We start from the raw sequence: 11551 nt of genomic DNA on the forward strand, positions 1-11551 counted from the left end.
TTTTATTTCTTTTTGCCTTGATTGATGAGAAAACTTAGAACTACCGACAATGCTATATGAGAGTGAATGTTAGGTCTAAGACTCAACACATCCAACAGATGCAATCACAGATATTAATTTTTCCTATGGTTAAGGATAGCAATGGGGCGGGTGCGTGGCAGGGCAAGTCTTTATGCGGGCGAAGCGGGTTAAAAGTTGAAATAATTTTTTGAACATTTGATGCGGGGTTGGGGCTGTTGCAGGTTTTGGGGGGTAAAACTGCAGGTTAGGGAATATAAGTCTACTGATTCTAACCTTCAGTTTGTGCATTATAATTTTTCTTCTGCTTTATATACAGATTTCATTCTCTAATATTTTTTAAAGAATAATTTCATTCTCTAAATTTTCGTAACTATTCTTTTGAGCGTGTATTTTGTGAGACATGAATCATTAACTAACCTTTACAGTGTGCATAAAAATTAATAGAAAACTAATCCCATCAAGTACGCCTTTTCCTTCACTTAGTAGTGTGGAGTTGCTACTATTTTCCAACCTCGCTAAACGTGAAAAATATGTCATTTATTTCCTCAGAAACAATAGTATTTTTGTGTGTGAGAAAATTAGCTTAGATTGTTTGACCAATTGTCGATAGATAAAGAAAATTTGTTTTTAGTGACAAATACCTATTATTTATTTATTTTGGTAACAATGTAAATATTACCATTGACAACAGCAAACGATTACACTTATAGAGCACCTAAATCTGACCACAGACTTTAGGCCTCCAACAAAAAAAAAATCATCTAATTACAAAGAACTTGTCGAACTAAACTCCTACATTTTTGTGCTTTCTTTGACTTCTAAAGTAACTCTAACCTTTCTATAACTTCCCTCTTAATTTGTGTAACTACCTCTGCTCTATTTATAGTTCTTCCTTGAATTTTTTTTTTATATTTCTAGCTCTCCAGGTATGGTATATCACTGCTACATTAGCTGCAACTACCACTTCCTTTTTGAACTGTTTCCAATTCTTTCGTTTGATCATTTCCAGCATTTGCTTGATTCTTGCAACCGGCACTGCCTGTCCTAACCACAGGTTGATATCTTATCTTACTGCATTGATCCAACTGCATTCAACAAACAAGTGGTCCTTTGTTTCCAATTTATCCTCATCACACAAATTACAGGATATATTATCAACCTGTAATTGCATCCCAATCAATCTGTCTTTAGTTAGCAGCCTCCCTAGTGTTGCAAGCCAACCAATAAACTTGTGTTTAGGTTGTGCTATGCTGTCCAAATTAAGTCTGCAATCTCTAGTTTCTGATGTTGTCCAACTATAGCAAGATAGCTACTAGTGATTGAATATCTCCCTCCTAAAGTTAGAACATTTCTGCCATAGGAGTACCATTCCTTCATCAATTCTTTGATTGAGTTTAGCTTCCTCCAATACCAACTACTATCTATAGGAGGAGTATGTGCCCATATGTCATGATCTGCTTTCATGTATACTCCATGAACCCACCTTATCCATAGGGATTCCTTATTCAATGCCAGTTGCCATAGTAGTTTACCTACTAAGGCTATATTCCATTCTTTGCACCCTTTGATATTTAAACCCCCCAATTTCTTTGGACAACACACTTTTTTCCCATGCAACCAGTGCCACTTTCTTATGCCCCTCATTTTTACCCCACAAATACTCCCTACATAGCCTATCTACTCATTTTACCACACTTTGTAGTAAAATAAAGACATTTTCACAGAAGCTATGTATAGAGAAGAGCACAATATTTACTATTTGAAGTCTTCCTGCATAAGATAATTTCTTAGAGTAGGTAACATTGATTCTGTGAGTGATCTTCCCAATCAATATTTGACAATCCATCTTATTCCATTTTCTTGGAGATAAAGGCAATCCTAAGTATCTGATAGAAAAAGTTCCAAGAGTAAATCTTGTTCTTTCCAGCAATTGGTCCTTGATACCTTCTTCAACCCCAGCTACAAAGATGCTAGATTTCTCCGTATTGGCAATCAAACTAAATACTTTACTGAAGTGATCAAGGGCTTCCATTACTCTATTAACTGAGCTAATATTACATTTACGGAATATCATCAAATCATCTGCAAATATGAGGTATGTCAGCTTAATCTCTTTGCACATTGGATGGAACCTGAAGTCAGGTAATCTAGTGATTGTCTTTAAGGTTCTAGAAAGGTACTCCATTACTAGAACAAATAGTAGTGGAGAAATGGGATCTCCCTGCCTCAATCCTCTCTTTCCAGCAAAGTAACCATGGCCTTCACCATTAACTTTGACTGTGAACATAGTAGTAGACACACATACCATGATCCAATGGATGAATTTCTCAGGAAATTCATATCATTTTAAAGCTTTCTCCAAAAACTCCCAGCTTATCATGTCATATGCCTTTCTGAAGTCTATTTTCATTAAGCATCTAGGAGTTGTCTTCCTATTGTAGTGCCTTAGTAAGTCACAGCATATCAAAACATTGTGCATCATGGACCTTCCTTGTACAAAAGTTAACTGGTTATCTGCTACTATATGATTGATTGTTGGCTTCAACCTGGTACAGATCATTTTAGATATACACTTGTATAGAACATTACAGCGGGAAATAGGCCTGTATTGAGCTGCATTTTCTGGAACTTCCGCTTTAGGTATCAAGGCAATGTTAGTAGTATTTATTTGCCTGAGCATTTTTCCATTTGAAAAAATTCTAGAATTGCTTCAGTGATGTCTCTTCCCATAATTGGTCAGGCTGCTTTGTAAAATCCACTCCTAAATCCATCAGGTCCAGGACTTTTGTTACTGTCAATCTAAAACATTGTCTGCTTGACTTCTCTTTCAGAAAAGGTTGCAGTATCTCTTGTTGCTGAGACTATGATAACCTATCCCCATTTCTGATTATACTACCAAAAGCGTGCACTCTTTCTATTGCTTTCCTCCCTAGTAGATCTTCATAATAGTCAACAAATATACTAGCAATTGTATCAGGATCTGTTTACCAAAGACCAGAGCTGTCATTGAGCTGAGTAGTAGCCTGCTTCAGTCTCATGTGCTTGATTACTGAGTAGAAATATTTAGTGTTGTCATCTTCCAATCTAATCCATGTTACTTTACTCATTTGCTGCAAATACACTTCAGCTAGGTAAGATTATTGCCTAAACTTTTGGTATACATTGACTTTAGCTTGTTGATATTCTAGGCTAGTAGGACATCTCTGTAGTTGAATTTGAGCCTGTTTGAGTGTGTTCCTGTCCTCATTGGCTCCAGCCACTATGTTATGAAATATCTGGTTGTTTAAGGCTTTCAATCTCTTCTTTAGCATTTTTAATCTTCTCACTACTGTAAACATTCTGCACCCTTCAACAGTGTAGTTCCAACCCTCATTGACTATGTTCATGAATTGTGGATGTTGAGTCCACACATTACAAAATTGAAAGGATCTCTTGCTTCTTTGCCTCTCATTCACAAAAGTCACCTTTGCAGGGCAGTGATCACTTATTCCCTCTGTCAAAAATCTTGCATTGCATTCTGGCATAGTATCAAACCATTGCTCATTAATAAAAATCCGATAAATTTTAGAAAATAATTTGTGTTATTCATGTTTATCACTCCAAGTGTATCTATTCCCTCGTGCAGGTAGTTCCATCGAATCACACTCCATTACACAATTATAGAAATCCACCATTTTAGCCCATGCCACTCCATTCCCTCCTATTATATCCTCCACATTCAGTACTGAGTTAAAATCACTTATAAGTAGGGATTTTGACTGCTTATTTGTTCTCTTTTACTTACGTTTTAGCTCAAAAATACTTAAAGGTATTCCCGAAAACTAATAAAATATGTTTTCTTGCAGGAATATTGAGAAACGAGCCAAAAAAATAAAAATTAACTAAGAAGGAGTAAACATTGGACAAGAACCAAAACAAGGCAAAATGGACCAAAGTGCGGACCGCACAATACTGTATGCGGCTGCAGACTCTGAAGAACCACTGTCAGAATTCCTTCACAAAGTGCGGACCGCATAATTATTATGCGGCCGCAGAAGACAAGGTTCAGAGAGATGTGTTTTGGGGACCTGAAGATGTGCGGACCGCAATATTATTGTGCGGCCGCAGAATGCAAAAGTGCAGCCGCACTCATAAATGTGCGGTCCACAGAAATTTCCCATGTCCAACCCAAGATCAAGAGTGCGGTCGCACTCAGAAATGTGTGGTCCGCACAATCAAAGGAAGTGCGGCCGCACCCCAGATTTATGTAGCCGTAGAAGACCACCCTGTCAAGTCAACATCAAAGTGCGGACCGCACACAGAATTGTGCGGCCGCACAACCTCCACAGGGGCAATTTTATTCGATAATTTTAGCTGGGTATAAATAGATCTTTTTGTCATTTTTAAGTTAAGTTTGAACACCTGAGAATAGATAGTTGTTTTTCTTTACTGTTTTGGGTAACTTTGTAATAGTTTATCATTTTAACATTAGATTGTTTCCCCTTAATCATCTATTATGAGTTTTATCTTAGTTTCTTCTTTAATTTCTTCATTTCCTATGAGTAGCTAAACCCTTGGCTAGGGTTGTGACCCAACCCTAGTATGGGTATCTAATGGGTGATTGATTTAGGGTTTATTTATGATTGGGTATATGATATTTAGCCTAGTTCTTGCTTGAATTTAAGAATTGATGGTTGCAAACATTGATTCATGCCTAATTGACTATGTCTCTACTTGAGAAAGAGAGATTAAGTCTAGGAAAATTTGGCTAACAAGAAACTGGGGTGAACTCGAAAAATTGATATCTCCAATTAAAGGGTCGAATCTAGAGATAGTAAGACCCGACTTGAGCATCTATCACTTGTTTCGTGAGATACCCATTTGGACTTGAGAAAGCCAAATTTGGCAAAATCACTCAAACTACCGAGAGGTATAGAGTGAGTAATCGCGTGTGATTGCTATATTGTATCCCGACCAACCAAACATGCCCTAAAGCTCTCAATCCGGTAGGTAACCAATTAGGCAGAAGTTACAACCCTAGATCTTTTATAACCTGAAAAACAACAATACCAAAAACAATGTCCCTTACCTTTACAATTACAAGCATTAGCATAAAAATTAGAAGTAGAAAAGAAACAACCAGATATGTGGAAGTGCAATCTTGGGCATATCATATACTTAGACTAGGTATATACCTAATCCAATATAAAGCTCTCTGTGGAATCGACCCCGACTCGCATTGGGTATTTATAATTGTATCGACCGCCTCACAATCCCAATCAGTGGTGTGAGTTTGGGTAACATCAATTTTTGGCGCCGTTGCCGGGGAGCTAAAAACGGATTTAGCTATATATTTGGTTTTGTGTGTGATTTGTTTTCTTTTTCTTCCGGGTTACTAACCTTTTTGTGAATCGATTATAGGTACAAAAATGGCTCTCAACAATGATCCTCTTGGAAATATGCCTTTGGGGGATGTGGACATAGAAGATGACCCTGTTAAGGAGGTTCCTCTTGAGCCTGAAGCAAATAGACGAGGTCGACCGCCTCAAGACAGCATTCTCGTTCCACCCCCAAATCCACCAAGAGCGGCTCCACACCGGGTGTTGCTGAATGAAGGGTATACAAGTGCCATAGTCTCGCCCCGCATTAGGGCAGGCAACTTTCAAATCACAAATGTTATGCTCACATTGCTTGAGCAACGGGGATTCTTCACCGGAGCTCCGAATCAAAATGCGTACAAAAACTTGAAAGGATTTGTGGATACTTGCTGGGAGAGTAAACAGACCAACGTCTCCGAGGATGCTCTGAGGTTGAGGCTATTTCCCTTCTCTCTACGGGGGAAAGCCTTGGACTGGTTAAAAAGATTGTCAAACCATTCTATCCATACATGGGACGAATTGGCGGAAAAATTCATTGCCAAGTTCTTTTCTCCCGGGCATATGGCTACTCTTAGAGATGAGATTCTAGCATTCAAACAAGAATCCAATGAGCCTTTGCACGAGATATGGGAGAGGTACCGCACTGGTGAAAGAGTGCCCGAATAATGACATGAGTGAGGCTATGATTCAACAAACCTTCTACAGGGGGATCAATACTACCAATCAATGCGTGGTCAACCAACATGCCGGTGGAAATTCCATGACAACACCATATGCCGAATCTTGTAAAATCTTAGATGAAATGGCGGATACTTCATCGGCATGGCAAAGTAGAGCAAATGTTCCTCAAGGTGATCTAAATATGATTCACCTACACAAAGAATTGCATGATCATGGGCAAGCAATTACCGAGTTGACCACTACAATGAATCAATTGGCCAAAGCTCAACTTCAACAGGTTCAAGGTCCTAAGTAAGTAAATGCAATGGAAGGTGTCAATATGATGGTGAACAAGCGAAGGCAAAAGAGTCAACAAGTGCAAAATTGTGTGGAACAATTTGTGCAAGATGATACTGGGTTTGACCAAGAGGAATCATACAATGAACAAGAGAAATAAGTGCAATATGTGAATAACTACCAAGGGAAAAGAAACAACTCTCAAGGCCCGAATCAACAACAATGTCGATCTCAAGAAAATCAAAGCAATTGGAGTGGTGGTACCAACAATCAAGGTAACTGGAACAATAAAAATAATCAAGGCAATTGAAACAATCAAGGCAACCAAGGCAATTGGGGTGGCAAAAATCAAGGATATTGGGGAGGCAACAACCAAGGGGGTTGGAACAATAATCAAGGGAATCGGGGACCGGGCTTTCAAGGCCCCCGATGTATCAACAACCAAACAACTAGCCACCTTATCCGTCACATGGTTCTAGCTATTCCAATAATGAGATGGGACGGATTGAAAATATGTTCAAACAAATGATGGGAAAAAATGTCGACTCCGATGCTCAACTAGCCTCTCACAACACTTCAATTCGCAATTTGGAGGTTCAATTAGGGCAAATCTCGCAAGCTTTAAACACTTGTCCTAAGGGGGCACTACCTAGTGACATGGTGGTGAACCCGAAGGGTGGGAACAACACGGGACATGCCATGGCCATAACCACAAGGAGTGGAAAAGGTGGGGAGACAACAACATCAAACCAAAGAAGAATTGTGGATGATGATGTAGTGATTCAAGAAGATGAAATTCCAAGCAATGTGGTTCAAGCTAATGAAGAAGTGAGAATTGATATTGATGAAAATGTGAAGGAAACTCAAGAAGAAGTAAACCCGTCTAGGGAACACGTGATTGATATAGCGGAATCGGTAGTGCCAACGGCCAAGGCACCAATGCCAAGGCCTCCTCCTCCATACCCTCAAAGGCTCGCCAAGCAAAATAGTGAGAACCAATTCAAGAAGTTTATTGACATGATGAAAAGCTTGTCCATTAATGTGCCATTGGTTGAGGCATTGGAATAAATGCCCGGCTATGCAAAGCCCATGAAGGATTTGGTGACAAAGAAAATATCAATGAACTGTGAGACTATCAAGATGACATATAAAGTGAGTGCTATTGTGCAATCAATGGCTCCGAAATTGGAAGATCCCGGCGCTTTCACAATCCCTTGCACTATTGAAAGCGTCGACTTTGCCAAAGATCTATGTGATCTAGGGGCGAGTATCAACTTGATGCCCTACTCGGTATTCAAAACTTTGGAAATTGGGCAACCAAGACCCACATCTATGAGGTTACAAATGGCGGATCGTACTATGAAGAGACCATTGGGTATTATTGATGATGTGTCGGTTCGTGTTGATAAGTTCATCCTCCCGGCGGACTTTGTGATTCTTGATTGCGAAATGGACTATGAGGTGCCTATTATCTTGGGTAGACCTTTCTTTGCTACGGGGAAGGCTCTTGTTGATGTGGAAGCCGGTGAGCTCACCTTCTGGGTGGGCGATTAAAAGGTGGTTTTCTATGTATGCAAATCTATGAGGCAACCGAATAGCAATGAAGTTTGTTTATTTGTGGACTTAGTGACCGAGTTAATTGTTGATGATGCTAGTGCCATGATGAATATTGATGATACTTTGGAGGCCGTATTGCTTAATCATGATGATGATAAGAAGGAAAGCTTTGTGGAATGTGTAAATACATTACAAGGAATGGAGTTGTATACTTATGAACCCCGAAAATTATCCTTAGATCTTGAGAACCGGAAGACTCCTCCAACAAAGCCCTCAATCGAGGAGCCTCCCACTTTGGAGTTAAAACCATTGCCTTTACATCTCAGGTATGAGTTTCTTGGCATATGTTCTACTTTGCATGTTATTCTTTCCTCTTTCTTGACTAACGTGCAGGTAGATTCTACTTTGGCGGTACTTCAAAAGAGGAAGAAAGCTATAGGATGAACACTGGCAGATATTCGGGGTATAAGCCCCGCCTTTTGCATGCACAAGATTATTTTGGAGGAGGATACCAAACCCTCCATTGAACATCAAAGAAGATTAAATGAAGCAATGCAAGAGGTGGTGAAGAAGGAGATCATAAAATGGTTGGATGCCGGGGTTGTTTACCCCATTTCCGATAGCTCGTGGACCTCTCCGGTGCAATGTGTCCCAAAGAAAGAGGGCATGACCGTGGTAACAAATGACAAGAACGAGTTAATCCCCACAAGAACGGTCACTGGGTGGAGAATTTGTATGGACTATAGGAAGCTCAACAAAGTCACTCGGAAAGATCATTTTTCGCTTCCATTTATTGATCAAATGCTTGATAGGTTGGCCGGACGAGATTGTTATTATTTCCTTGATAGATATTCCGGCTACAATCAAATTCTTATTGCTCCTTAGGACCAAGAGAAGACCACTTCACTTGTCCCTATGGTACTTTCGCATTCTCGCGGATGCCATTTGGGTTATGCAATGCACCGACAACTTTTCAACGGTGTATGATGGCCATCTTCACTAACATAGTGGAGGATTTTCTTGAGTTCTTCATGGATGACTTTTTCGTGGTGGGGAATTCTTTTGATGAGTGCTTGGACAAGGTTTTGGCAAGATGTGAGGAAATAAACTTGGTTTTGAATTGGGAGAAATATCACTTCATGGTCGAGGAAGGCATAGTCCTCGGCCACAAAATTTCAAAGCATAGTATTGAAGTCGACAAGGCCAAAATTGAGGTGATCTCCAAACTCCCTCCCCCTATATCTGTGAAGGGAGTAAGGAGTTTCTTGGGTCATGCGGGGTTCTATAGCCGATTAATCAAGGACTTTTCTAAGGTAGTAAACCCCTTGTGTAAACTTTTGGAGAAGGATGCCAAGTTCTATTTCAACGAGGATTGTATGAAGGCATTTGAATTGCTCAAGTTCAAGTTTACTCCTATTATCACCGCACCAAATTGGAGCTTGCCTATCGAGCTCATATGTGATGCAAGTGATGTGGCGGTCAGAGCAGCTTTGGGGCAACATATCAACAAAATCTTTCATCCGGTCTACTATGCTAGTAAGACCATGAATGATGCCCAAGTCAATTACATAGTGACCGAAAAAGAGCTCTTTGTTATTGTTTTTGCTATGGAGAAGTTTCGCCCGTACTTGATGGGTACAAAGGTAATTGTCCACACCGATCATGCGGCGCTTTGGTACTTAATGAGCAAAAAGGATTCAAAGTCAAGGTTAATGCGGTGGGTGCTTCTATTGCAAGAGTTTGATATAGAGAGTCAAGACTGCAATGGTAGTGAAAACCAAGTGGCGGACTACTTGTCTCACTTGGAGAAGGAGGGGAGGCCACATGACGGCCTTGAGATAAATGATTCCTTCCCCGACGAGCAGCTTCTAGCCATTTCAATGACCGGGATGCCATGGTTCGCCGATTTAGCCAATTATCTTGTGAGTGGTATTGTACTGAATGAGTTCTCTTCAAACCAAAGGAAAAAGCTCAAACGGGATTGCCTTGACTATTATTGGGATGAGCCGTATCTCTTTCGGATTTGTACCGATGGTGTGATTCGACGATGTGTGCCGGAGGAGGAACAAATGGAAATTCTTGAGGCTTGCCACTCTTCACCATATGATGGTCACTATGGTGGAGCTAGAATGACAACAAAAGTGTTGAGTTGTGGATTATATTGGCCTACTCTTTACAAGGACGCTAGCGATCTCGTCAAGCGTTGTGATGAATGTCAAAGGGCTGGTGGGATTTCTAAGAAAAATGAGATGCCCCTCACCACCATCTTGGAGATTGATATTTTTGATGTGTGGGGAATTGATTTTATGGGTCCATTCGTGAGCTCTTGTGGGAACACTTACCTATTGGTAATTGTGCATTACGTGTCAAAGTGGGTTGAAGTCGTGGCTTTACCCAACAATGAAGCTCGAAGTGTGGTGGCATTTTTGAAAAAGAACATCTTCATGAGATTTGGTACTCCAAGGGCCATTATTAGTGATGGGGGATCGCACTTTTGTAACAAAGCTTTTGATACCTTACTCACAAAGTATGGTGTCACTCACAAAGTATCAACTCCCTATAATCCTCAAGCATGTGGGCAAGTCGAAGTCTTCAACAGGGAGATCAAGAGTATTTTGTCAAACACTGTGAATGCCAACCGGATGGATTAGTTGAAGAAACTTGATGATGCTCTTTGGGCTTATAGGACGGCTTACAAAACATCTATTGGTATGTATCCATATTGGTTAGTGTTCGGGAAAGCTTGTCACCTATCGGTGGAACTTGAGCACAAGGCTATGTGGGCATTGAAGAAGCTTAATTTTGAATGGGATGTTGCCGCCAACTTAAAAGTGGCACAATTGAATGAGCTTGATGAATTCCGGTACCATGCATATTCAAGTTCGTCCTTATACAAGTACAAGATGAATTACCTCCATGACAAGTACATCCGGAACAAGAAGTTCAAAGAAGGTGATCTTGTGCTATTGTTCAATTCTCGGTTGTGGATGTTTCCGGGAAAATTGAAGTCCAAGTGGAGTGATCCATTTGAGGTTGTGCATGTAACACTCTTTGGTGCACTAGACTTGAAGAACAAGAATGATAGAGTCAATCACCGGATGAAACATTATCTTAGCAAAGTTGATGATGGCCACGTTGTGGCGTTAATCCATTTCAAGTGATTAATGGTAACCTGCGTCGTGTCGCGACGTTAAATCAGGCGCTTCTTGGGGGGGCAACCCATGTTTCTTTTCATTTTTCATTTTCTTCCTTTTTAGATAGGTTTTGTATTGAGCTAACTGGTTTTGAAGTGATTTGCAGGAATGAGTGTGCGTTGTAGGTACTGTGATTGAAAAATTGGCCAAGTGTTGAAAAAGTGCGAACTGCACAATTATGATTGCAACCGCACAACTGGAAACCCAATTCCAGTGTCTCAGCTTGGAATTGTGAGGCCGCACTTAAAATTATGCGGTCCACACTTCAGCATGTGCAACTGCACTCAAAATTATGCGGTCCGCACTTCAGGGTGTGCGACCGCACTTTAAAATTGTGCGTTCTGCACATGACAGTCTGCGGCCGCACTCAAAATTATGCGGTCCGCACTGCCTCTTCTGTAAACTATTGTCCTGCAACTGTACTGCAAATGTTTAACCTTTTTTGAACTCCAACTGACTTATATG

General features: G+C 40.3%; 2 protein-coding genes across 2 annotated transcripts; one reads left to right on the forward strand and one right to left on the reverse strand.

Annotated features, from left to right (window-relative positions):
* Positions 1-2362: 2362 nt before the first annotated feature.
* On the reverse strand, positions 2363-3545 carry LOC104087523 (uncharacterized). The gene is made up of 3 exons (XM_070193886.1): positions 3183-3545; positions 3010-3131; positions 2363-2567 (listed from the first exon to the last, which is right to left on the reverse strand). The coding sequence occupies exons 1-3, from the start codon at positions 3543-3545 to the stop codon at positions 2363-2365; spliced, it is 690 nt and encodes a 229-aa protein (XP_070049987.1).
* Positions 3546-8923: 5378 nt separating this feature from the next.
* On the forward strand, positions 8924-11053 carry LOC138905374 (uncharacterized). Its single transcript, XM_070193887.1, has 2 exons — positions 8924-9370; positions 10544-11053. Exons 1-2 carry the CDS (start codon positions 8924-8926, stop codon positions 11051-11053), a joined length of 957 nt encoding a protein of 318 aa, XP_070049988.1.
* The last annotated feature ends 498 nt before the right edge of the window (positions 11054-11551 follow it).

This window comes from Nicotiana tomentosiformis, chromosome 2 (assembly GCF_000390325.3).
Source record: "Nicotiana tomentosiformis chromosome 2, ASM39032v3, whole genome shotgun sequence".
NCBI classification, from domain to species: domain Eukaryota; kingdom Viridiplantae; phylum Streptophyta; class Magnoliopsida; order Solanales; family Solanaceae; genus Nicotiana; species Nicotiana tomentosiformis.

What these genes read in the sequence shown, in the direction of transcription:
- LOC138905374 (XM_070193887.1), top strand. Translation starts at nt 8,924, where the DNA reads ATGGATGACTTTTTCGTGGTGGGGAATTCTTTTGATGAGTGCTTGGAC. An exon ending in GTGATGCAAGTGATGTGGCG is followed by an intron (nt 9,371 to 10,543) that starts GTCAGAGCAGCT and finishes CGGATGGATTAG; the next exon opens with TTGAAGAAACTTGATGATGC.
- LOC104087523 (XM_070193886.1), bottom strand. Translation starts at nt 3,545, where the DNA reads ATGCCAGAATGCAATGCAAGATTTTTGACAGAGGGAATAAGTGATCAC. An exon ending in ATCAACAAGCTAAAGTCAAT is followed by an intron (nt 3,132 to 3,182) that starts GTATACCAAAAG and finishes GTGTATTTGCAG; the next exon opens with CAAATGAGTAAAGTAACATG. An exon ending in AATGACAGCTCTGGTCTTTG is followed by an intron (nt 2,568 to 3,009) that starts GTAAACAGATCC and finishes GATCTGTACCAG; the next exon opens with GTTGAAGCCAACAATCAATC.